The sequence below is a fragment of the Gracilinanus agilis genome, chromosome 1 (genome assembly GCF_016433145.1).
Source record: "Gracilinanus agilis isolate LMUSP501 chromosome 1, AgileGrace, whole genome shotgun sequence".
NCBI lineage: Eukaryota > Metazoa > Chordata > Mammalia > Didelphimorphia > Didelphidae > Gracilinanus > Gracilinanus agilis.
The window spans coordinates 169,519,739-169,547,732 of NC_058130.1; the positions used below are offsets into that span (position 1 = coordinate 169,519,739).

Consider the following 27,994-nt stretch of genomic DNA (forward strand, 5'->3'; position numbering starts at 1 on the left):
CATAGAGGGTACAAAGAAGGATGATTTATTATTTTCAAAGTCAAAAATTAGTTTTTTACACAGACCAACCTAATTGCATTTTCTTTCCACCAGTATTTCCCCAAAGATGGAAAGATCAACTCCAAGATGAATTTACAGATTAAGGTCTTTGAAGTCAAATCTTCCTGAGGCAGCAGCAATCAGCCAAAATGCCTATCTTCCCCTTTCTCCTACCCCCACCTCCAAACTACAATTTCCAATAGGCAATTCTGACAATTCCACATCCTCTCAAGCTGGGCTTCCAATAGAACCAGTTAGGGTTGGTACTTGCGAGGTTAAAATGGCAAATTTAAGGGTTTTAAACAGGTTGCTTTTTTGATGTCTTCAATGGTGATTTGTTTTTATACCCTGGCTGAGGCCACCTTGATAAAAGACAAACAAACAAACAAAAAAAAGGTTTTATTTACGCCTTGGAGGATTGAATTATCCGGAGAGATTATGAAATCTGAAGGGGAAAGAACATCAAGTTCTTCATCAAGCCTTGGGAATGTTCCTGTTCTCCAGGAACATGCAGGTATGTTCAAATCTGGCCTCTTTTTGGATCATGAATTAGTTACCATCTCTTACCCACATCCCTGAATTTCAACCATTCTCTCCCATCCAAGCAATCTCTCTTGGTACTTGATATAATTAGAATCCCCCAGCATTCCTGTCTCATAATCAGGGATTATTGATTGTGATTGGCTGCTTGAAATGGGGCATCTGAACAGGGCACTTACATATGTGCTGAAGTAACCGAGAGCTTGAAAGTAATTTCTTAACCTGGTCATTTACTGAAGCTTTTCCACCATTTCTTACTCTGCAGAGCAATACACACAGGGGACACATGCAGGAATGATACATTATTTCTAAGTGAGAGTTAGGTTTCCTACACAGATCAATCTGATTTCATTCTCTCCTCATTTGGGTACCTCTAGGGTCTTCTAGACACTAATGCAGTCTAGAAAGTCCTTACAGGCATAACAAAATTTCCCTGAGACAAGCAGCAATCAGATAAAATATTTTTACAAGGAAATTTCTCTCTCTCTTTTTTTCCCCAGAGAAACTCACCTAGCAAAGTGCCAACTAGAAGAATTAGAGAAATCTTGTCAATCAGTGTATCTGCTTGTGTAAGATAGTGTAAAAGCAGAAGATCTGATAGTGTAAGAAAAATCAAATCATAAGCAAATAGAAATGTGGAAAAGGAAAATATAAGCCCAGGAACTTAATATTTGTGAAGCTGAAGTATGGCAAACCTTTTCTACAAGAAATCTATCTAAATGAAAAGTTAATAATTTGCAAGTTTAGTGTTTCTAAACCAACATCTAGATCTATCTAATTCTTAACATCAGGAAAAGGCTGAGAACTCCAACTTTAGTTACAGAAGTTAATGTTTAGCCACACCATGGGGGAATTTGCTGGCTTTCTAAGATCAAAGTCAAGTTTGGACTTCAGAGGGGCTAGTGATGGAAGCTTGGGCTTCTCAACCCATGGTTGTGTATACTTTCAATTCAATTCAATCCATCAAATATTTATTAACTAGCAAGGGCCCGTGCTAGGTACTGGGGCTAGAAAAATAACAGTCTCTGTCCTCAAGGAACTTACACCCTCATGAGTTGATATAACATGAACAAGTAAATAAATACAAAGTAATTTCCAAAGTATTAACTGGGTTAGGAGTGTGGAGGGACAAATTACAATTAGGAAATGTTTTGCATCTGAATTGTGATTTAATAGACTGAGCGTGTCATCCCAGCAGAACTGATTTGATACATCACAAGAATTCAAATAGTAAGGAACAAGGACATTTCAAATACAGGATAACTGAATTTCCTGGGAAGGTATTTCTAACCCACCCGTCAATCACTAAGTAGAGTAGAAACCATTAAAGAAATAAACAGATTCTTAAGGAAACTGGAGGGAGCATCGGTATACTGCATTAGTTACAGAGTTGGAGAATTTGAATCTCAGCTCTGCTATGTACTACTCGTATGACTTTAAGCAAGTCTTGTAACTTCTCTGGGCCTAAGTTTCTAATCTGTAAAAAGAGAGGGTTGGACCTCATAGAAGCACAGTCTAAGGTCAGGATTAGCATGTTCCCTATGTAGGTAATAACCCACCGTTGCTTGGGACTTAAACAGGGCATTCATTCCTTTCTTACCACCACTCTGCCCTTAAAACAAGTGGGATGCTGGCTTGGAATCACTTGTTGAGTGAAATTATTTTTTAACTTGAAGGCAGGAAGAAATTTAGTGGTATCAATATGGAAAAACCCACAAAAGGCTAGAGTGCTGGGAGCTTATCTACTACCTGAACTCTAGAGCTTTTAGTTTTAATCTTATTTTTATTAGGTGACCTTGGTGTAGTTACAAAACTACCTTGAAATTTCATTTTGCAGTTCCTAATTAAACAGAGCTGAAAAAGGAAGGAACACTTCTTACTGGACATTTCCAACTGGATGTCCTACTTAAAAAAACGGGTCATGTCATGGGAGTAGAAACACAGAAGAAAAACAACTGCTTGATCACATGGTTCAATGGGGATATGATTGGGGATGTAGACTCTAAATAATCACCCCAGTGTAAATGTTAATAATATGAAAATAGGTACTGATCAATGACACAGGTACAACCCAGTGGAATTACTTGTTGGCTGCAAGGCTAGGGGGAGTGGGGAGCAGGAGAGGAGGGAAAGAACATGATTTATGTAACCATGGAAAAATATTCTAAATTAATTAAATAAACTTAAAAAACAAAAAATAGGTCATGTCAAAAAGCCTTTGGTGCCTCTATTGTCCAAAGGACAAAGTCTCAACTCCAGCCCAACAGTCAAAATTCTCTACAATCTGGTCCCAATCTTAACTTCAACTAATTTTTATGTTGACCTATATGATCCAGTTAGTTTAGTCTCCTTTCTGAAACCATGAATAGATCCTACTTATTTTCCTGTTTCTTTGCTTATCCTTTCTGCCTACTATTCAAATTCTTCTAACTCTTAGGGCCCACCTCAAGTACTATCCCAGCCACTGATCTCTCCCTCATCTGAATACTTATAGGATTTACTGGCTGTACACAATCATTTTAGCATTTATCATTTACCACCTTGTATTGTTTATTTTTCTGACTATGGGTCTCCTCTCCCCAACTATATTATGTCCTCTCTCTGGGAAGAAAGTGTCTTCTATTTCATTTGTATCCACCCTAGCAAACTGGCAGAAGGCTGGGTATAGTTTCTTTCTTTCTTTCTTTCTTCCCCTCGCCCCCCCCAGGTATAGTTTCAGTTTAATAAATATTTGTTGAATGAATAAACATCACAAATTCATCTTCAGGTCACTACATATTTTACCTGTTGGATTCTAAATGATGGCTTGGGAAACAAGTGATTGTCTAATCTTCATTTGTGCAGTCTGCCTTTCCTTCTTTATTTTTAAGGGCTTTGTTGTCCTTTTCTAGCTTCTACCCATTGTAACAGTTCACTGAAATCTATGCTGTCAGAAGCATTAAAAATCCCAAGGTTCTGAGCCATCTTCCTTAAGGTTCATAGAAATCTTTCCATGTTTCTATGAAACCATCTGTTTCTTAAGGTAAGAGGAATAAAAATTTTCACTTTTAGGGAAATTTATCATCTTGGTATTTTAATATCACAGGAGTCCTTCATTTCTGTTTTGCTATGGATTAGTCTATCACAGAGTGACAACCACAAGGAGGGTTAAGTCAATCTTCTCTCCCAGATCTTTTTGGGCTCTGAGCATCCATTACTAATATTAGAGAACAGGATCTTGAATACAATTAGTTTGCTACACTAACATTTTTGGCCTTAATTTAAGCCACAAAAGCATTTTTGCTCATTCCCTTCAGAAGAACAACACAATAGGTTCCAAGATACCTGAGGGATAGTTAATACAAAAATGAAATCAAAATTTAAAAAGTCCTGGTCCAGTTTTCCTAAACTATGTTCTACAAAATCTTACTGCTTCATGGATGACTGTGTTCTATATGAAAATGAAAATCTTAGTGAAATATTTCCCCTTAAATGTGTAAAAGTGAAATTATACACGCATCAAATAATTCTGATAAAGGACTTTCTATAGGAAAAAGATTTAATTCCCTATATATATTGTTTCAGATTCTCCTCTTATCCTTTTAGAGAAAGAGTACTAAAATTTCACAGGTTAGGGATGAAGCACAAGGATAATGATCTGACAACATGAAATAGTGGAAAAAATAATAGATATGGAGCTAGAGGCCCTAGGTTCAAATCTTACCTCTATTACAACTGTTATGGACCTTAGACAAATAATTTAAGATCTCTGACTGATTTCCTCATCTATACAGTGGGAGGGTTCATTTAGAGGGCCTTTAAGGTCCCTTCCCAGTTTGTGATGCTCTTATTCCTGTGGTATTTTATATTTCCCACAGCCCCTCGGGCCAATATTTCTGAATTTTGTCAAAATGATTCAAGCTCCAAATTAGTCTGGGAAAAAAAACCATGGGCTGAAAACAGGAAAAAACTTAATAGAGAAAAATGTAAAGCTCTTCATTTGGATTAAAAAAAAAAACACTTATGCAAGGATAGAATAGGCTGGGGAAAATCTGGTTGATTTCAGTTCACTCTAAGCTCTATGAAAGTCAATAGTGTGAAATAGCATATTAAAAAGGAATTATCTTGGCTTTATTATATCCAGGGAAGTAATAGTTTCATTGTCCTCACTCCCAGTTAAATCACATATGGGGTACTGTTCTCAGTTCTGTTGACAAACTGGAACTCTTCCAGAGGGTAACCAGGTTAGCGAGGGAACTAGAAATCATTTCATTTGAGGAAATATTCAAGAATTTTCAGCCTTGAGAAATATTAGGGAGGAGGATAACTACCTTAAAACACAGCAGGAACTAAAGGGTAAACAAAGTGGGACATTATTTAGGGTACAATACACAGGGGAAATAAAATTAGGAACACTTAACATTTAAAAAAAATACACACTTTTTAATGCCAGAAAATTCTGCTGTTTGTGGCATATATCTATTTTGTTTTAAGTCAAGTCTGTTACAGTGATGGCTTAAAGCTTCTGGTAGAGTAACACACAGAAGTGACATTTTAAAAATTGTGCCTAGGATGCATAAATGTGTTCTCTGCTCAGTCTTCAAATCTGAAGGGTTGTCATCTGAAGAGAAAACAGGCCTATTCTATACTCTGTCCACAAATCAAAGCTAAAAAATGAAGTAGGCTGCCTAATAAAACGGTGAACTTCCTGTCACTGGAAATGTTTAAGCAAAGGTTGAGTCACTTATTTGCTATAGGAGACACCATGTTAGGAGGCTTGACTAAATGATCATTAAAATCCCCTCCAAGGTTCAATCTGTCTAAATGGAAAACCCCTCCCGTTCCTCAGAAAAGACCAAAAAGATAAAGAATCCTGAATGACTGGCCTAATTACTTATTAGGAATAAGATTATCTAATCAAGAGTACCTAAGGAGCAAGATGGTTTTTCAAGCTTCCACAAAGCTGTACCTAAGGAGTCAACACCTTCAAAATGCCTGACCTATTTAAAAAATTTTTAATTTAAGTACATAAAAGAACAAACAAATCTGCTAGAAGCTTTACACTGAACAGTCTTACTACACAATGCAGTGTTTGAATAATTTACAACTAGTTAATAAGTATCTGGGTCCTATGTGATAAACAACATAGGTCCTTCTTGCTACTAAATTCAAAGTTACTAATCCTAAAGGGGCATGCCACCTCAGCATTGTTTTTTAGGGCACCAGACCAAATCATCTTCCCTAGACTCAATTCTAGTTATGTATCTTGTTAGACCCAAAGGGGAGGGCAGAACTCAGGGATGTGAATGACACTAGGTACCATGAAAAAATTCCACCAATAGTTACATTTAGTCTTTTTGTAAGTTGTTATGTCTAAGTTGGTACAACTATCAGGGAGAAGGCCCAAAGAAGTGCCTGTCTGTAATATGAAGTCTGGATCGAATAAAGGGTGCTAACACAGTTCTCTAGACCACCAGCAATGGGGGATATCATTTACATTTTACTTCTTGAATAGCATAATTTACAAATATTAAACATTAATGAAACAGGACATGGGTTCCTGTCCAAATACAATAGGGCTATTTTGTGAAACAATGAATTACCATTGGCCTAGTTCATCTCCACTTGACAGTTTTGGATCTGGACAGGACTTGGGGTCAGATATGTTAAAGATTCAGAATCCAGAATGTTGAGGTTGTCCATTTCATGACTAGAAAACAGCTTTAAGGCCTGAGCTATACCCCACCTTACATCAGGTGAAAGGGCCTCAACTGAGTAGTCAGGGAGCTTCTAATCACCACCTAACTTTCTGTGTTGTCACCACAAATTCTGAATATATCTCTATGCCGTTTGGGAGAAAAAGACATCATTTCCCACTTTTAGTATCATAATTATCCCAAACAAGTAAAAGCCTGAGCTTTGAAAATTCATAAACGTCTATTGATTTTTTAAGGCTTATAAGCAAATGCGGCAGCCAACTACATTTATTAGTAACAAGGAAGCAATCTGGTGTCCATGTGTCCATGTAGGTGTTAGGCTGCCTTTGTAGTCCTATACAGTGTAACAGCAAGGTAACTTTTTTTCTTGGAAAGTCTTTCAAATACAACTTTTTCCTGGTGTGGTTCAGCAGGAACCATTCATCCATGGGATGGAGGAGTTACGGAATCAGACAAAAATAATTCTGTAGTTCAAAAACAACTTGGAATGAAATGACTATAAATAGACCTAAGTTAAATATAACACTCGGCAGTTTCTCCAGTGTTTTTGCTTTTCCCATCTGGAGGAGATAAGTGTTGGAAAGGCTGAGAAATTTAAAAAAAAAAAAAAAAGCTAGAAGTGGAAGGAGGAAACTGCACAAGATCCTGGTCTTGGGATTCCTAAACCTCCCTGGTTCCAAAGCCCTTCCTAGAGCTCTAGTCATCGGAGGCATGGAACATGGGTACTAGACCTGTGTCAGAGGCAAAAACTTCTGGTAGTAGCTCTTGGTGACATCAATCATCAGCTCCTGTGTGCACTCTGGGAGCTCCCCAGAGAAGAGTCCTAAGGAAAGAGATCAGAGAAGTTGAAGGAAACTCTTAGAACTTTTGCTTTTTAAAATTATCTCAGGCAATTTTATTTTATCATCAGGATCTAAATGTTAGACTTTCCACTGCAAAGGGAAAAAAAAATCCTGTTGTTTTGCATTTATTGGTCATACATTTAACATACAATAATATAAGATAATGTCACCTAGGCTATGATAAATTAAGACACTTCTTAAAGTGTAGGAATACATTTAAGCATTTTAACATGAAGTGAAGCAACCACATTAAAGCACCTAATAAATTTTAAAATATTTCCATGACTTCCATGACTTTCCCAAGAGTAAGTATAGCATGTTCAGTCCCAGGGATTTGGTATAACATTGTATCAAGCAAAGTAGAAATAAATATTCCAGGCCAGAATTTTTAAAAAGCTTGTTTCTACAGATAAAACTATTAGGAATGTATAAGTGGCCAAAGGATAAGAATAGTATTATTTTCTTTTTTAAAAAATCTTTTTCTGTCTCAGAATTGCTACTAAGTATCAATTCCAAGACAGAAGAGTAGTAAAAGCTAGATAATTGGGGTTAAATGACTTGCCCAGGATCAAAGAGGTAGGAAGTATCTGAGGTTAAATTTGAACCCAGGTCCTCCTGACTCCAGGCCTTTTACTCTATCCAAAGTGAAACTAAGCTGCCCTGAAATGAAGTTTCAAAACAACTGTAAACTACTAACAACCACATGAAAGAATGCTCCAAAACACTAATGATAAGAAATACAAATTGAAATAACTCTGAGGTTTTACCTCATATGCTGAAAATTGCCCAAAATGGAAAAAAATGAGAATCATCAAAATTAGAGTTGTGGGAAGACAGGTACACTAGTACATAGTTGGTAGAGCTGTGACTCAGCACAACCATTATGGAAAACAATTTGGATTTATGTAAATAAAGTAACTACAATGATCCCAATTATTAGGCTTAATACTCAGAGTCCACTGATAAAAAGAAAGTCCCTATATATAACAAAATATTTACAGTAGTACTTTTTGTGATAGCAAAAAATGGGAAACAAAATGAATGTTCACTAATTGGGAATAACTAACCAAATTGTGGTATGTTAACTTAATGGAATATAAGAATGATACTATAAGAAATGATAAATGTAATGAATATAGAAAAGTATCAAAAATTTACATAAATTGATAGACAGTAGATTTAAGAAAACAATATACACAATTTAAATGGAAAGAATCACAAAAAATAATTAAAAGTGCTGAAAATATATAAAGAATAAGCATGTCTTGAAAGAAGAGATATGAGAAGACACTCCTACCTCATCCTTCACAGACATAGGAAACTCACAAGTTTTATATAATTCACATATTTTTAGACTTTTTGATGTACTGATATGTTATGCTGATTTTTCCTTTTATTATCTTTAAAAATACTATTTATTCTATAGAAAAGGCCTTCTGGGAGTGGAGGGGAAGGAATATAGTGATCTAAAAAACCAAAGTACATCAAAAAAACTTTTTTTTTTTAAAAGAAATGTCTTATGCCTAAATATGCTACATAAATCAGAAGAACAAGTGCAGGTGAATAGAAACAGAATCAAATAGCACCTCAACATTTTAAACTTCTAGCCATTTCACTAACATTCTTCTGGAAATCACTTGGAGGTCATCTGAGTCAGGCACATTCACTCTGGTAAAATTAGAATGTATTTCCCTAAACATGTGACAGCAGAGCCAGATCACTACAGCTATGTGAGAGAAGATGTGATTTTTTAACAAAATACTCCCAACAAAAACCTGTATAAAGTGCTAGATCCTTATTAGGTTATCTCCATCACATTTTAGTTCTCTCTGGGCATCAAAAATTCTCATTCTCATGCTGCCTACAGGTACAGAATGTGCCTGCATTAGCAAAAATACCATGCCATTCATGACCTAGGCTGGAGTAAGCAAAAGGTAGAAAAGCACTGTCTAAAGAGATAGGAGTCAGGTTAGTTGAGTTCTAGTCACAGCTCTGCCACCAAATTGTTGCATGAATTTAGGCAAGCAAGTTGCAGTTTCCTCATCCCATCCATAAAGTCAGGGCATGAATTAGATCACTGTTGGCAAAGGTATGGCACGTGTGCCCTGGTGGCATGCAGGGGGTTGCTCTGTTCCTCCTCTTTATTGCACCTAAGGATGTTTTTCAAATGTCCCACCCCTCTGTCCAGCTGCCCAATGTGAGCACTTCCTCCCTCCACTGTCTGGGGTAATGTGGGGGCTCACAGGTGGCTGGAAGGTGCAGTTTCAGCATGTGAAATCCAAAAGGTTTGCCAACACTGATCTAGCTGATCTCTAAGAATCCTTTCATATCCCTATGTTCTATGATCTTAAAATGAACATTAAGGTCCTTTCTAGATCATGAAAAAAAAATTTTTAAAGCAATGATCACATAATGCTTCTCTCCACACGGATGCTTATTTTAAGTGAATGATCAAGGAATGTTTATTTTTCTGGTCTGCTAATATATAAGAATTGGAGTAAAGAGTAACATGAAAAAGTCATATATAATCAAACTCAATGTTACCTGGACAGCCTGAGAAGACAGTGAATGGTGGGACTACAGTTTCAGGAGGTAATACTGTATTGTCTAGAATTTTGCAACAGTCTTTCAACACACAGCGTCGGCCCTAAAAGCAAAATCTTGTTAAGAGAAAATAGATCAGAAAATGGGGGAGGTGTGGAATGTTTTCAGGTTTACAACTTAGGTGGTTATTATTCTGAGTTTCTTTCCCATGAATTATAATAAGCAATTGTCAAGAAAAGTCATAGGCTGCCTAAGTTCAAGTCCCCACATCACTAATGGGTCTATACCTAGAAAACTGTTTTAATTCTAAGTATAATGCACACCAGCAAGTGATGAATTTATAACTTGTTAATGCAAGAGTCTCCTATAGATGCACAAATAGCTGAAGGTTCTCAGGTTTGAGGGTAACTTTTAAAAAGATTAATTACTTTCTTAACAAACCATAGTATCTTGCACTTATGCTGCTTTATTTGTGAATGCTTTGTTAGTCATGTCTTAACTTGTATAATTTGGTGGGGCTGATTTGAGGTCTTTGAGACTTATTTGTTTCATGGATTATGGAAGAAAGAGGTTCCTATTTGCTATCTGAAACTGTACCATATTGTATTTACAGAAGAAATATAAGTTCTACATTTCATTAGTTACTTTCCCACGCTGCTATCATTTCACTTTGCTGTGGTTATACATTTTGGCAAAACAGAATGTCCCCAACTCGAAAGTAGGAACATTAACTCATGTCAGCTTGATGCTGCATTACCTGGCCCTTATATTCTACCCAAAGAGCATTCTAAACACTTTGTTCTGGTTGGATCTACTGTTTTTTCTTACTTTACCTGGAAGAATCTTCTTGTGTAGCATGAAAAAGGCAAACTGTCAAATGAATTCTCTACAGCACTCATAACCTCTAGGGACTTAATTCTTTAATTAACCAGATGTTTCCACTTTCCTCCAATTTAATGGGTCCTGACCTTGATCATATTGAATTACCTCTAGATTCTTAAAGGGCAGAAACTGTGGTTTACTTCATCTTGGAATTCTCAACAGTGAGCATGACAGGCTTTTGACATCTGTTGATATGAATTATTTGGATTATTAAAATTGCTATTTACTTTCTACTTGAGAGGTCTCTCCTATGGATTTCCAATATGGGGAAAGTCTATTTCTCTCAAAAACCAAGCTGAACATAGCTTGGAGATTAATAAGTATCTAAAAGAATTCCTTATATCTAATACTGTCTTAAGGCAAGGAACCTTATAGGAACAGAGAAGAGAGAACTCAAACAGGTATACTTAAAGCATATATAGGAAATCAGAAAAATCTTACTGCTGAGGTCACCTGAGAATTCAGAAATGCTTGGCAAGTGTTCACTGGCAATGATTAGCAATTAATGCCTCCTGGATTTATTTATCCAAATGGTGGTACAAAAAGCCATACAAATAAAGCCAACAGGCTGAACTATGCTTTTGAATTCACGTAAGTGGCCATGAATGGGGCGCTTGGAGGTTCTTGGCTTTTTGTCAGTCTAGAGCAAGAATTCTTTAACTTCTGTGTCACAGACTTCTTTAACAATCTGGTGAAACCCAGACACACTTTTTCAAAATAATACTTTTAAATAACTAAAGAATATTCTAAAATTTGTTAGAGGTCAACAAAAATAAAGATGTTAATTCCCTGACCCCCCTTGCCCCCAATCCAAGTTAATGGCTTGCTGAAATTTATCCACAGACCCCTTCAGTACTTATGAACCCTAGGTTAAGAATTGGTGCTCCAGAGTAATGGAAAAGTTTAGAATTTGTAGAGCCTTCTCACTAGATGTTAAGGAAGTTCTAATTTGCCCTCAGGAAGACTACAAATTCCAATCTGAATGAAGGTCCTGATCTGTGATGAAGCCTTTGGTCAATCTAATTCAAGTGAGAACTTAGGCTCCTGTAGATCTAACAACTAAATCCCTAGTACCAAAACTAGCCTGAATGTCAGGTAATTGGAGTCACAGAGATTTGAAAAAAAGGAAAAAAGGAGAATGAATTATTGGAGGTTGAGGGTAGAGAAAAAGACTTGGGCAACCTGATGCCACATACTTACAATTACACAGTTCTTGCCTATGTGGACATAGGAACCAATCTGGGCTGCATTGACTACACAATCCTCTTCAATAAAGACATGGTCACCAATATGTAGAGGAAAAAATGCAACTCTGAAGAAGGAAATGGAAGATGAAAATATAAAGTTTAACTTAATATACTTTGAAGCTAAGTTTACATAACCACAGATCATTTACTCCACTTCACTGACTTAACTAAAGGTGATTTTTGACAAGAAAAGAATTCTGTGATCAGAATCTTAAAGTTAAGACAACTAACTGTAAAAGGCCTTGTGGCTAGAAGCCTGGTTTAATTAACCTCTGTGCCCCTCTGCTGGTCCTCTAAATTCTTACCTGGTCTGGGCCTCAGGTCTAGGCCAGAGTTTCTCTCCCTCAATTTCCCTACCTTCAACCTTCCTAATTATAAATAAACACCATAAAAATCAATTTTGACTTGAGATTATTCTTAATTGAGGATTGATAATAGTTCAATCCTCTGGCGACCACCTTTTAATATATTGAACCCATAAAACCCCTTTTCTCCCCTTACATAACTCTAGAGAAAGACTCTTTTTATTTTCTGATCTCTATGATAACAAAAAGAATTAACAGAACATTAGTTTTCTCAAAGACAAGAAAAGTCACTGATTTTAGACAAAAGGCATGTGTTTGGAAATGACAGGTAAAGGAAGGGTAATCCCTTTGAGGGGAGTGGAAGGAAGAAGAGTTGAGACAAGCTATAAAAATAAGCCCTGGATAAATAAAAGTAATAGGGTCTTGGGATACAGCAAAATTTTCCAGTTAAAGTTCTGTAGATGCCTCTTTTTCTACATCAATCATTCTGTGATACATTCCTCCATGTCTACTGAATCGTTCCTTGTTACAAGGGAAAAAGTTAGGTAAAATCAAACAGTAACATCAGCAGTGTCTCCCAGAATTGTGAGCATTCCTCTTCCCTCGTTCTATACCTTGTTTCTAAGTAGAGGGCAAGAATTCCTCATTTGTCCTCTACAGGCAACAGTGGTCAATAGAGTCACAGAGTTCCAATGCCTTTTCATTTATATTACAGTCTTTATGTATATTGTTCTTTTGGTTCTAACTTCATTCTGTGTCAGTCTACATAGATCTTTCCATGCTTTCTAAATTCTTTATGTTAGCTATTTCTTATAGTATATGTGGTATGTAATATACCACATAAATCCATTTATTAAATCACCTAAAATCAAAGAGCACTTACATTATTTCTAATTTTGAGCTGCACTAAAAAGTACTTTCATAACTATGTGGATACAAATGAGGCCTTTGTGCCTTTGATCTCTTTGAGATATGTGCTCAGTAGTGAGATCAACAAACTTTCCAACAAGCATCCACTAAATTCTGGGTTGAAGAGTATGAACAGTTAAATGATTTTTCTCACATAATTACAAATTATTTTCCAAAATGGACCAATAATGTATTATTATGCATGTCTTTCTACAGTCCCTTCAATATTTACTATTTCTGCTTTTAAAATCTGGTGAAAGGTAAAACTTTAGAGTGCTTTAATTTGCATTTCCTTGTTAAAGTGTTGGAGAAAATTTTCATGATTGCCGATAACTTGCAACTCATCTTTTTTAAAAAAATGTTTTCCCCAATTAGAAGTAAAAACGATTTCCAACATTTTGCAAAGAATATTGAATCTTGAATTTTCTTCCTCCCTCCTTCCCCTCAAACTCCCTATTCCCCTTGAGATGATAAGCAATCTCATATAGATTTTACATGGGCAATCATGTAAAACATTACTTCCATATTAATCCTTTTGTGGAAGGAAACTCAAATTGAAAACATTTAAGAAAGTAAAAAAAGTTTCCTTTGGTTTGGATTCAGACTCAGTTCTTTTTCTCTGGAAGTAGACAGCATATTTTTATCATGAGTCCTTTGAGATAGTTTTGGATCACTGTATTGCTGAGAATAGCTGTTATTCACAGTTGCAATTCATCTTTTGAAAGCTATTTTAGGGACTAGTAGACAGAGAGCCAAGCCCATTGACAGGAGGTCCTGAGTTCAAATTTGACCTTGGATACTTCCTAGCTGTGTGACCATAGACAAATCACTTATTCCCAATTGTCTAGCACATACCACTCTTCTGCCTTGGAATCAATATCAATTCTAAGACAGAAGGTAATTTTTTTTATTTCTTTTTTTAAGGAACTGAGACAGATGCAGCTGGGGTGAGATCTGGGCTAGGAGGTGGGTAGCAGGAGGAAATAGCTTTCTCTGGCCATAATTAACCCCTCCCCTGGACTTGAGTTTGAAGAAGAGTGCTATCCCCTCTGCTCCTGGGAGATGACTTAGGACTGAATGTCAAACAGGAGACCCACCTTCCTTTCTAGGGCCTCCCTGCCATCCTCATAGAAAGTAATGATTTTTAAAAACCAACAACAAAAAAATAAGCTCAGTAGTGAAATCAACAAACATTTCAAGGGGAAAATTGACTCACTTCAGAAGATTAAGAGAGAAGATAACCCTGGGGACAAAGGAGTAAAAAAGGACCACTGTATGTTGGACTTTAGAGTTTGTTCTGAAGAGGAATGAGCTGGATTCTTAGAGAAAGGAATGATAATGGAGAGCATAGAAGCTGTCAGGTGAGGGAGGAGCCCATAAGCATCAGAAAAATAAGATAAGAGTAGTAATGGTTAGTGGCTCTCAGTTCAGCAGTAACAGGGCAGCTGGGCTATTTGTTTATGTGATAACTACAAGAAGTCTGTGTCTTCCTGGAGAACCTAACCAGACATAACAAAGAACCTTCCAAGACTTGTTAAAACATATGACTATTTATCCCTTTAGTGATTCACGTGGATATAAATGATAATGCCAGAAGAAACCTGGAAAGCACTGCCAGAGATTATTATATTATGTTTTGGGCAAGAAACTGAAGAGCAAAGGGCACAGATATTGTTTTTCTCACTATTGTCTAATGAAGACAATTGATACAGAAGAGAAAAGTTGAAATGTAAAGTGAATAGCTGGCCAAGGAAATGATGTTCGGTAATAGGATCTGGCTTTCTGGACCATAAAGGAATGGCTAGTGCCTGGCTTTTTAAAAAAAAAAATTTTTTTAATCCCTTACCTTCTGTCTTGGAGTCAATACTGTGTATTGGCTCTAAGGCAGAAGAGTGGTAAGGGTAGGCAATGGGGGTCAAGTGACTTGCTCAGGGTCACACAGCTGGGAAGTGCCTGAGGCCAGATTTGAACCTAGGACCTCCCATCTCTAGGCCTGGTTCTCAATCCACTGAGCTACCCACCTGCTAAGCCCTTAAGAAGGAATGGGTAGGAGGGGTAGGGAGGACAGCTTAATGGATTGAGAGCTAGGCCTAGAAACAGGAGGTCCTGGGTTCAAATCTGATCTCAGATACTTCCTACCTGTGCAACCCTGGGCAAGTCACTTACTCTCATTCCCCAGCCCTTACTGCTCTTCTGCCTTGGAACCAATACACAGTATTGATTCTAAGTCGGAAGGTAAGGGATTTTTTTTTTAAAACCCTTGTACTTCAGTGTATTGTCTCATAGGTGGAAGAGTGGTAAGGGTGGGCAATGGGGGCCAAGTGACTTGCCCAGGGTCACACAGCTGGGAAGTGGCTGAGGCCGGGTTTGAACCTAGGACCTCCTGTCTCTAGGCCTGACTCTCACTCCACTGAGCTACCCAGCTGCCCCTTGTTTTGTTTTTTTTTTTGAGAGAGAGAGAGGAGAAAGAGAAAACTGCCTAGATATAGTCTCCAACCCAGATACCAAAGAATCACTATATTGAAAGAATAGCAGAAGACATAAATAGCAGTTCACAAGAGATAAAATCTAAGAAAGAAGCTGGTAGTTAAAATGTGTGTCCTCAAATGTCCATTGCACACAGGAGTGTGTTGGAGCCAGTTTATACTTGCTTGAGAGAGCTGACTGTTAAATTTTCAGTGTGAAAATTTATACCCCAGAAATTTGGCAAATGCTATAAACCAGGATTTAACTTACTGTTTTGTTGATTGTCTAGATGTAAGTGATAAAGAAAATGTAATAATGTAGATTAAACTTAAAAATGTGTTTTGCATACTTTTTTCCCCCCAGAGAGCTGATTATTAAACATTTACCAGCTTACCTCTGATTATAAACCAAATAGGTTTAGGTACCAAATAAAATAAGAGACCCTAACAAGAGAATTTTGGTTTTATAAATATCATTGAAGAAACCCATGATAGGATATAACTTTGAATGGGCAGACTTTTAAAAAACACAAGACAGACACAGAGACACACAGACATGAAGGATGAAAGGGAAAGTGAGGGGAGAACTGTTTACTGAGAAGGTATATTCATGTTTCTGGAAAAATCCAGAAACCAGAAGGGGCAAGTATGATAGGCCAATTTTGAAGGAAGCTCAGTGGAAAAGTGATTTTGACAAAGAAGCAGATTACATATGATCTGTAGAAGAAATGATGTGTCTGAGAAATGGATCACAAGCCTGACACTGATCTATAGTAAAGTGGTGGAGGGGAACTTTAATTATCTAAATATCTACTGGTATTATCTCTTTGCCAAATGCAGAAGAGCATTGTTCTCCATCCGCCCAGCCTCCCCACTATTTGTGTAGACTTCTGAAGCAATGAAGTACTAATTCCTTTCTTGGATTTTGTTCCCAACTTCTAGATGGCTCAACTGCTATTTTTCTTCCTTCTCTTTAGTTGTTCTCGTAAGTTATCCAACATGAGTAGATACATACACACATGCATGTTATATGCAGACACACAAATTTATATATGTGCATACACACGAAGTCTTATCTTGTCCCTATCTTTTTAAAAGCCTTTTAAAAAAATTAGATTTGCAAAAATAGTTGGCAAATAAATCTTTGCCAAACTCTATAAGGTTTACTCCATGTCACTCCCACATTCTAAAAGCTGCAATCAAGAAATCCAAATCCCATTCTCAAGACACCTTCTTCTTAGCCAGTTGTTTACTTCTCAACTTAATTTTTCTCTTCTGCATCCCTTTGCTTCAATGTGCAACAATGAAAAAAAATACAATCCATAGACTGATTAACTGATTGATCACAGAGAGATGTGTTAAAGCATTCTATAATGGCTAGATTTGGAATGGCAACACTAAATACTAGGACTTTGAAGTTAAGTGAAAGAAGGCAACTGAGTAGTTTTCTGATAACTCATAGTGAATAAACATGGAAAGAGAGAAAGAATAAACCTGGAGTTCATGGAAGCTGACCTCCCAAGAAGCTAGACACCATGTACTGTATATTAAGAGGCCAGCATTGTTGGTTTAATTGGTTCATCAATTTGTTAATAACCCTTAATAAATGTACAGCACTATGCTGGGACAGAAAGATAGATAAAAGGTCTTTGCCCTCAACAGCCTAAAAGACTAGTAGGGGAGATAAGTTGTATATAATTAATTATGATACAAAGTAGAATGTGGTAAATGCAACAGAGAAGTACATAAACCAAATGCTATAGGAATTAAAGGAAAGTTTTCTTCCAATGAGAGATGAGGAAAGGCTTCATGGTGAGGTGGCATTTGAAGTACAAACAGGATTAGAACTGGTGGAGATGAGAGGAATGGCTTCTTCATGAATGAATTGCTTGAATTAAGGTATGGAGAAAAGAGAGGATGTGTTTGAGGAATAGCAGGGAGTCTAGTTTGAAGTGTACGATACATGAAGAGAAGCAGGGGTAGATGAGGCTGGGAATGTTGTACTTGATAAGAAAGCTATATTTGATTAGAGGGAGTCAGGGTTAATAAGATCAGAGCTGTGCTTAGAATGCTTTAGGATTTGTCTAGAAGTAATATGTAAGATGGACTAGGAGAAATTAGAGAAGGGAGTTATTGAGGGCTTATATTAGGGTGAAAAACGTAGAAACTGGGAAGAAAGAGCAGATCTTAGAGTTCATAAGGTATGAGGATTGACAGGACTTGACTGAATGGATTGCAGAGTGAGCAAAATGTCAAAGATAATAACTTCTTGGTGTTGAGCTTGATTGACTGCTGGGAAGATGAGAAGACTGAACATAAATAGGGAAGTTGGAAGGAAGGGCAGATTTAGGGATGGTGTAAGTCTTTGCCTGTTTAGTTTAACTTGTGAACAAAAAGACATTTTGTTAAAAAAAAAAATCTCTACCCTTTTCTATTCAAGTCTCACATTGACTGAAATTCCACCATTAGTTTTATTCTTTTCATTGAAGCCTTTTTTGAGGCAATTAATGTATCATTTTATTTTCCTCCTTCCTTTCAGATGGTCATTAGGATGGAATAAGAGCACTGGGCATCTCAAAGGATAGGTAGCACAGAAAGGAAGAGAAAAAAAAAAGAAGAAAGGAAATGAGAATTGCTTGACACTATAGCTTTAACAAACAAGGGGGCATCTAATTAATACTGTTTGATGAGAATACTTATTAGACATTCACCCTTAAAGACCAGGACTAATTCTAATTCTTATTAAACTGAATGGAATATAAATTAATCATGGTACCTAAAAACTGCTCAGGATCCATAAGAAAACATTGCTAATTTCTCTTATTTTTCATATGCCTTTTTAATTGCTAAAGCCACTTTAGAGATAGAATGATTTTCATTCAACAACTTCTAGTGTCTATATCTGGGAACAATAAAAACCATTTTCTGCCTACTATTTGCTCTGAAGTCAATAAAAATCACAATAAAAGGATCTAATACCTAACTTATTTAAAAAAAAAAAAAACCTCAACAGCCACTAACTCTGGGAATAAAAACATCACTCTTCCAAGATGCTTTGCTGTCTTCTTTCCTTCTAGAAACTTGTATGGTTGTTTCCTAAAGTTAGGTTCCAGCATTCAGTTTTTTGTCTAACAATATTAGTAAGTGCTTTATAGTTTGCAAAGCTCTTGACATATATAACCTCATTTTATCCTCACAACAATCCTGGAAAGTAGGTTCTATTATTATCCATATTTTATGGATGAGGAAACTGAGGAAAATCTAACTTCCATGACTTACCCAGGATTATACAGCTAAGTGTCTGGGGCTGGATTTGAATTCAAGTCTTTATGATTCCAAGCCCAGTACCCTATCCATTGTGCTAACTAGATGTCTGAAGCTGATCTGAGGCTTCCTTTATGTAATATAAGCAGTAACTATAGAATTCACCAGAAGAGTTTTCACAAGAATACTAATTTAGTTAATAGCTATTTATTCCAAAAGGCAGTAATTGGCATAGATCATTTCCAAATTGAGCATTTACTAGGTTTAAGAGCTACAACTTTTTTAACCCAATATTTTTCAAAATAGCCTATTGAGAAGTTGAATTTTTCATACAGAGTTGCTAAATATGCTTATCCACAGATCAAGTTGCCTCTAATGGAACTCAGTTACCAATATTCAGACCACTATGAATACTTAAGACATTAAACATCAAAATCGTAGTAATTGTGAGATTTGGGTTTTTTTTTTTAAACCCTTACCTTCCATCTTAGAATCAATATTGTGTATTGGTTACAGGGCAGAAGAGTGGTAAGGGCTAGGCAATAGGGGTTAAGTGACTTGCCCAGGGTCACACAGCTTGGAAGTGTCTGAGGCCAGATTTGAGCCTAGGACTTCTTATCCCTAGATTTGGCTCTCAATCCATGAGCTGGTTCCTTAAAAATTAATTTCTTAAAATTATTTTCAATTACACATAGAAACAATTTTTAACAATTGTTATCAGATGTTTTGTAATTCAGATTCCCTCCTTCCCCTTTCTTCTCTGTGAGGTATTTGTAAAAAGCATTTTGAAAAATGACTTTTATTTGGAAACAGAGAGGAAAAGTGGTTAAAATTAATTATAGCTATTAGAAAAGACAGTTATTAGATCTCATTGTTATGCTTACACTGCCATCTGATGGCTGATGATAGTATTAATGGTCCTACTTTTGGACTCTACCTTTTTTTTAAGCCCTTACCTTCTGTCTAAGAATCAATACTATGTACTGGTTCCAAGGGAGAAGAGTGGGAAAGGCTAAGCAATGGGGGGGGGGGGGGGGGGTGTCAAGTGACTTGCCCAGGGTCACACAGCTAGGCATTGTCTGAGGCCAGATTTCAATCTAAGCGCTCCTAGCTCTAGACCTGGCTCTCAATCCACTGAGTTACCCAGCTGCTTCCTATTTGATGTACTTTTGAGAAACCTTTTTCATACTTTTGCACTAGGTCGGAATTAAAGGTCAAAAATTGTTTTCCACAGAGCACTGCCAGAAAAGACTGGCAGTTACTATGACCAAAAATATTCTTCCTGAGCTTAGAAACCACAGAGAACATACAGTTTCCTTTTTAAACTTTGGAGAACAAGTTCAGCAGGTATGGGGGTAGGTGGGTGGAACACCGTTTTCTGATAAACTCCACTGGACCTGCTAAAAACTCTTTTATATTAATGTTTGGCTTTTGGAAAGATGAAGTGTTCCATGAAAGACTAGGGTTGGGAAACAGGAAAACACATTTTGAAATCATTAAAATAACAATTCTGAATAGCAAAGAAAGTTGCTGTTCTTCACAGATCAATAACAACTTTAATCTTTATTATTATGTTGGCAATCACTTAACATAATTTTTAAGGTTTTGTTTGCATTGATACTATAGTGAGACACTTCTTTAAATTATTCCAGTCACTTGTTGGGTTATTTTATGTGGATTCTAGTTTTGCAGAAAAAGTAAGAATTACTAATGTCACTTATCCTACATGAAAAGCAGTAAGAAATTGAACCCCCAAAAAATATTTCTGGAAGAAATCTACTGTTTTCTAAGACAATATTCTTGAGATACAGATGATAAATCTTTGAGAGATTTGAGAGTAACAAAAATGTCAAAACTGCAGCCATGATAAAAATTACTGGCAATATCTTCTATACCTAGATTAAAAAGGGAGACCTATCTCACAGATTTGTCTGTTGGAAGCCCAACTGTAGTTCCTACCCATTTCATGGAGCACTTCTCTTGTATTTTCCAATACTTTCTAGAAGCCTTAGAACTCAGAGCCTAAAATTCCATTTTCTTCAGAAGGAGGAAGGGAAAGGAGGAGCTTAGATCAGATGTATCTGGTTCCTTAGGCTTCTTGTTTTTCTTTTCTCCAGAGGTGCGGAGGACATGAATCTCTTACTACTTTCTTCTACTGAACTGCTGAGCAACAAGAAGCAATGGAGAGATCAATTTTCAGTGAATATGCAAACCTGCCTTAAAACAATGAAAGAAAGAAAAAGCTGCACAAAGGGGTAACAGGACAATTAAAGAAATACCCTTAGATAAATGGAAAAATGGGAACATTAGGATTCTTCAGCTTGTGAAATTCAGCTGTTCAGTTATATGATTCCACCTGGATTCTGCCATTAGATGAAACATTCATAGATGTAGCCTACCTATCATTTCTTCCTGCCTCTGTTCATGCCATGCCATGGACAGTTAGGTGGCACAGTGGATAAAGTGCCAGGCCTAAAGTCAGGAAGATTCGGAACTTTCTAGAGTCAAGAAGATTCAGAATCAGAAGATTCAAATCAGATACTTACTAGCTGTGCGACCCTGGATAAGTCACCTAACCCTGTTTGTTTCTGTTTCCTCAAATGTAAAATGAGCTGGAGAAAAAATGGCAAATCACTCCATATTTTTGCCAAGAAAACCCTAAAAAGGAGTCACAAAAAGTTGAACATGACTAAAATAATGAGTGAACAAAAACTGTGCCATTACTTAGCTACCATTAGGGAACCAATTGGGGACATGGCTCTGGCTACGGTTATGTTTCTCTTCTCTGTCTTGGTAGGAAGAGATAGCAGATACAATAACGTGTTAGTTTTGCCTATTTTCAAGGCCCACTTTAAGGCAGATTTTTTTTTAATTTGTATACTTTTATTTGTATAGGGAATTCCTAGGTAAGGAAATTCCCTTTGTCAATGTAGGTCAGTACCTTCTCCGAAACTTATAGTAATAAAGGATTGCCTAGAGCATTAACAAGTTAAATCACTTAACCTCTTTCTCACTTCAATATAATACCTCTCTTACTCATTTCTTTGGAGGCAAGTGTAACTGAGAGATAGTCTAGTAGGGAGAAAGTACCCTTTGGCCAGGGTTCTACAGCTGGTATGTGTCAGAGGTAGGACTAGAAGCGAGGGTTTCTTAGTTTTAAACTAACCAGCTCGGGGGGAGGGGGGGGCAGCTGGTTAGCTCAGTGGATTGAGAGCTAGGCCTAGAGAAGGGAGGTCCTAGGTTCAAATCTGGTCTCAGACACTTCCCAGCTGTGTGACCCTGGGCAAGTCACTTGACTCCCATTGCCTAGCCCTTACCACTCTTCTGCCTTGGAACCAATACATAGTATTGATTCCAAGACCAAAGGTAAGGGTTTTAAAAAACAAACAAACAATGACTCTGTATCCATCATGCTAAACTTCCTGTCAAGTAAATAATAAATAATATAAATAATAAAAATACATAGTCACTTTATACCCCTAGGCTCTACTTATCTAACTGGAAATTCTACTTGACCCCAAAGAAATGGAATGGGGAGGTATTGTACAAAAGTGAGAAATAAGGTGAGAATTGTACCTCATTTTACCACCTCATACCAGGCACTTAAAAAAAGCTTGTTGATTGATCAATTGATTGGGTATAGAAGATGAACCAATAAATGCTTTGAAATGATAACAGGCAACACTAGGAAAAAAAGAGCAGAGGACAGATTGCGTATGGCTCATCTGAAGGCAGGATAACATGTTTACTTTGAGATTCAGAGAACCAGAAAACATACCAGATACTACAGATCTGATTGAAGGTTTGTCCAAAGTCTAAAACAACAAACCTGCTTATTACACTTTGTTCTTTTAAATTGTAATTAAATGCTTAGATATTAATGGTACCACCTATTCTAAGGCTAATGGTTGAAGGAAAACATTAATGGCGGTAATTTTGGGTTGATCCCAATTTCATGAAAAAGGAGAAATGGTAACGAAATACCTACCCTTTGCTGAATTTCTTAAATGGTGGCCTTATAACACTACGGCTTTTCACAACGCAGTGGCGCCCAATCCTTACATTTGCCAGATCCCCTCGAATAATACAGTCATTCATTATGATTGTCTATAAAAGAAAAAGGATCAGGTAAGAGGTAGAAGGATAGCTGCTTCTTTCAGAGCTATTTCCACTGGGTTTTCTGATTAAAAGAATACAAGGAGAAAATTGCACTGAAAGAATATAAAACATGGTAAACTAATAAACTCAGTGAGAATAAAGGTCTATCTAGTGGTTATCTTTCCCTCCCAGCAACATCAAGAACTTTCGGGAGGGAATAATAGTTCCTTTCCACTTATTAGTAAATGTTTCCAAACAACAAAGTAAACAGCTTCCATAACATCAGCTTCAAGAGGTTAAGGACATAACTAGACTAACTCTAACTTTCCTCTTAATAGTCCATTATAAAGCAATTATACATGAATTTAAAAAAAATTATTGATTTGGCTTTTATTGAATAATTTAAATGGTAGGCTTATAAGCAGATATAAATGTTTCAATGTTCTTGCCCTGAACAAATATATCTTTTTTCATTCAATTTTATTTTCGGTTCCAAATTTCTCCCTCCTCTAATCAATGAGAAGACAATAAGTATAAAACCTATTACGAATATGAAATATAAAGAACAACTTTCTGCATTAGCCATATTCAGAGGAAGAGGGGGAACAAGAAAAAGGAGAAAAAAAATGTTCAATATGTACTCTGGGGCCATTAATTCTCTATCTGGAGGTGAAATAGTATTTTCATCATGGAGTTGTAGTAGATCATTGTATTGACCAGTTCCTAAGTCTTTTACAGTTGATAATCTTTACAATGTTGCTGCTAATATGTAAATTGTTCTCTGGCTCCCTTTACTCTGTATTGATACTTTTCATTTCTTCCTCTGAAAACTGCCTTTTCATAGTCCTTGATTACTTATCAACTGAGGAATAACTCTTATTCTTAAAAATTGGGTTTAGTTCCCTATATATTTGAGAAATGAAGACTTTATCAAAGAACTTGTTACAAAGTTTGCCCTCTCAACTTCCTGCTAATTTTAATTTTAGCTGCATTGGGTTTGTCAGTGTAAAAATTTTAAAGTTTTATATAATCAAAATTATCCATTATAAACCTCTTAACTCTCGTTTGGTTAAATATTCCTTTTTTAAAAGTTATTTTTGGTTTGTATGATCTCTAGGAGCAAGGAATTTGATACATTTATTTTTAATTGTAAAGTAATAATGTAATTCCTTGTATTTTTCTAAAACTACATCCTGTAAGTTTTATGAGGTGCTCACTTTTAATGTTTTTTTTTAAAAATCTACTATATCAAGTAAGTACAGTAGTTTTTACCTTTACAGTTCCTTCCTATAATAAGAAAAAATATTTTTCCTTTTCTGGGTTAAAGTACTAAGAGTTCCACTGTATTGAATAAATATCACAAGTTCCTTATTTGATAGTAGATCTCACCCCAAAATTAGAAAATATAAAAACTTGGTAAGAGATCAAACTAAGGGGGCAGCTGGATAGCTCAGTGGATTGTGAGTCAGGCCTAGAGACAGGAGGTCCTAGGTTCATATCTGGCCTCAGACACTTCCCAGCTGGGTGACCCTGGGCAAGTCACTTGACCCCCATTGCCCACCCTTACCACTCTTCCACCTAGGAGCCAATACACAGAAGTTAAGGGTTTAAAAAAAAAGAGAGAGAGAGATCAAACTACAAAAGACTAAAGACATATACAGTGACTGGAACACTGATAGCTAATCTTACAGAGTGGTACTAAGGCACAGTAAGAACCAAGGCAGCATATAGAATACTGTATTAAGATTAGGAATGGATTTGAACAAAACCTATATAGGTACTTTAGAAACATTAAGGCAACTAGGCTTTTACTTATATATCAATCAAGGAGCATGAACACATGGAAACCAGAAATATTAAATCAAAGTTCTGAAATAAAGGGATTACAAGGAGAATTGGAAAATGTAAAGAGAGAAATAGTACATGGATAGTCACCTTAACCAAAAGGTAGCATCTGCTGAGAATATAACATTTAGTTGCACTGCAAATGAATACAGTTGGATCTGGTTCCTTACCTTTCCATTTAGCACAATATTTTGGCTTCCACATAGAACTGACTGGCGACTGACTTTGTTTCCAGATGCCTGAAGAAAAGCAACAATGAACCTAGATGAGATCAACAAGTTCTGTGCACTGAAACTCTTAACCAGAGAGGCTGTGTTGGAGGAAGAACTTGATCAAGGACCAGGAAATAAAGACTTGAGAATCACAACTACAGAAGAGAAGTTGTGAGTAAATATGTATGAAAATAAAAATCAATCAACAAAAATTGAATTTGAATGCAAGATACTATGTTTCTTAATGCAAGGGACAAGAAATATTTTAAGATGTAGTACTAGTCCTCAGGATGCTCTAGGTGAAGACACAAGGCATTAAAATAAGCAATGGGCATCAAGGGCTGAGAAACTAAAATTTAATTCCTTATAGGAAAAAAAAGTGATTAGGTTCTCAGGCATTCTAGAAAAGCCCATCTAATCTAAAATGTCAGTTTCGGTTTTAATCAAATAGTACTACAAAATTTAACACATCTAACAATGTTTCTATGAAGTAAGAATACAGAATTCCAACTCCGGACAGTTTTCTTAATAGGATTAAACACCTGCTATGTGCCAGGCATTGTGCTGAGCACTGGACATTCAAAGAAAGATAAAGAATACCTCCAGCTCCCAAGGAACCCACTGTTTAATGGTCTACCTGGGAATATCCTCACTTCACCTTTCCAAACAGGATAGGAAATTCTCTCAGCTTAAAGTTGAAGGTGTTAATTTCCACAGCCTGGGGCTGTGTTGGTGAACCTATGGCAACATGTGCCAGAGTGTGCCAGAGGGGGATGGGAGCATCCCCCTCTCCACACATGCCTGAGGACATTTCTCACATGACCCACCCCTCTGCCCAGCAGCCCAATCAGAGTGCATCCTCCCTCCCCTGTCTAGGGTAAGGGGGAGGCTCACATGTGCGTAAAGGCTGTAGTTTTGGCACCTGGTCTCTAAAAGGTTCACCATCACTGGTCTGGGGCATGAGTTCCATTAGGGAAGGAACTGAGGAATGAAGAACAGCATAAATCTTGTTCTGAGGCCTACAAGCTAAGAAAATTTTCAAAAAACTTTTAGGTTCTCTTACTTTTCTTCTGTGAGGCCCCACAGATAGGCCTTCTGTCTTCAAAGAATCACAGAATGTTAGAACTTTTGGGAGCACTCTAAAATGAATTGCCAAAGTTCACACACAACCCCTGGTCTTCTGATGCCAGCTTCAGTGTTCTTTCCACTACACAAAGTGTTATTAATCTGGGGTCCACAAACTGTGGATAGATTTTCAGGAGCCTAGGAACTCGAATTGGAAAACAAATCTCTAATTAAAATGTAGCATTTTCTTTAATTATGAAGATAGGCAACAAACATTACTCTGAGAAAGGGTCTATATGGACTTTACCAGGCTTCTGCAGGTACTCATTATACAAAAAAAGTTTAGAACCCCTGCACAACAGCACAATTACTCCACTCCAAAGCATTAGTGATATTTCATTTAAAAAGCAGATTTTCAATATTTCTAGCATTTTCAAAAGGGAAAAAGAAAAACTAAGTAGTCCACTCAACACAGATTTTTTAAAGCCCTTTAAGTTTTATTCGTGGGACACTACTAAATCTGTTGCTTTCAACTATTTTTTTTTTTTAAACCTTTACCTTCTGTCTTGGAACATTGGTTCCAAGGCAGAAGAATGGTAAGGGGTAGGCAATGGAAGTTAAGTGACTTGTCCACACAACTAGGAAGTGTCCGAGGCCAGATTTGAACCTTCCTCTTTAGGCCAGGCTCTCAATCCACTGAGCTACCCAGCTGTCCCCCACAACTATTAATTCTTTCTCCAGCCCAATGTTGAGGTAGAGGAGAAGCTTAAGCTAGTGCTTCTGAGATTTAAAAAAACTTTCTATAATAGCAAAAAGGAGAGTGAAGGGGGCAGCTAGATGGCTCAGTGGACTGAGAGTCAGGCCCAGAGACTGGGTTCAAATCTAGCTCAAACACTTCCTAGCTGTGTGACCCTAGGAAAGTCACTTAACTCCCACTGCCTGGCCCTTATCACTCTTCTGCCCCCTCCCCCCAGTAGATTGTAAGTTTCAAAGGCAAGAGTTAAAAAAAAAAAAGAATTAGGAGAAAAGGGTTCACTTCCCAGTCCCTTTCTCTCTGGGCCCCTCTTCCCACTCCTGTTTAGAACTTATAGCATACAGGTGCTAAGGATGGGTTTCTGCAGAGGTTTCCCTAAAGGAAAATCCAGTAATTCAGCTACATTTCTGAGGAAAACTAGGTTTAGGCTCTTTTTGACTTTTCCATTGAGTCTAGAGACAGGATAAGGACTAGAACATTGGGACTATGGAATCCAATTGTTTGATATCTTCGAGGGAGAAGCTTACTCTTTCCAACCTTTTCCTTTGTGCTACCACTTATGCAGACCCTGGACCAGCAAGATGAAAAGACAGAACAGAATGAGGTATGTGGCCAGTCTCATGGAAAAAAAAGTTCCTGTGGCAGGCCTTCCGATGCAAGGTCTTTATAAGATGGATATGTATGCTCCATATATAACAAGGTAATAGATGATACAAGATTTGGATTCAGGCAGCATCCAAACTAAACATAAAAATATGCAGAAAACATCGTGGTAATGGAACGAGCATTGGATTCGGAGTCATGAGGTGCGGTTTAGCATCCAAATCTACATGTCCTCTGTATGGTCTGAGCCAAATCATGTCCCCTCTCTGGGCCTCAGTTTCCTTATCTGTACAGCGAAGATCTCTAAAACTCCTTCGGGTTTTGAGGGCCCGAGATGATTTCTTTTTCACAGGGAAGAAGGCAAAGGGCCTATGGTGTAAACAGAGCAAAGGGAAAGGGTGGAGGGGAGAGCCGGGGCCTCTGCCCCAGGGGTGACAGGTGGCCTAGACAAGGCTAAGTCGGGGAGAGGCAGGACGTAGGGAAATGGCTAGGGCAGCCCAGGGATGGGCGGGACGAGACGGCCCAGTCATTAGAGGGGAGTCTTCCAGGACGACCTGCCCCCTCCAGCCCCCGTCCCCTCCCCGCCGCCCGGCATCGCCCAGCGTACCGTCTCGATGTACTCTGACTTGTTGTAAAGCTGCTCGCTCAGCTCCATCTCTGCAACCTCCGTCTCCCAATCTCTAG

At 37.3% G+C, this 27,994-nt stretch overlaps 1 protein-coding gene across 2 annotated transcripts; it reads right to left on the bottom strand.

The window, feature by feature from the left end:
- Nucleotides 1-4: 4 nt before the first annotated feature.
- DCTN5 (dynactin subunit 5) lies at nt 5-27,993 on the bottom strand. Of its 2 annotated transcripts, XM_044658934.1 has the most exons (8): nt 27,918-27,993; nt 24,847-24,915; nt 22,722-22,840; nt 11,744-11,855; nt 9,662-9,764; nt 7,007-7,098; nt 759-838; nt 5-401 (listed from the first exon to the last, which is right to left on the bottom strand). In XM_044658934.1, the coding sequence occupies exons 1-7, from the start codon at nt 27,963-27,965 to the stop codon at nt 806-808; spliced, it is 576 nt and encodes a 191-aa protein (XP_044514869.1). In that variant the 5' UTR covers nt 27,966-27,993; the 3' UTR covers nt 5-401; nt 759-805. The 2 variants fall into 2 exon arrangements, with proteins under 2 accessions (XP_044514869.1, XP_044514875.1); XM_044658940.1 differs by lacking the exon at nt 759-838.
- Nucleotide 27,994: the final 1 nt, after the last annotated feature.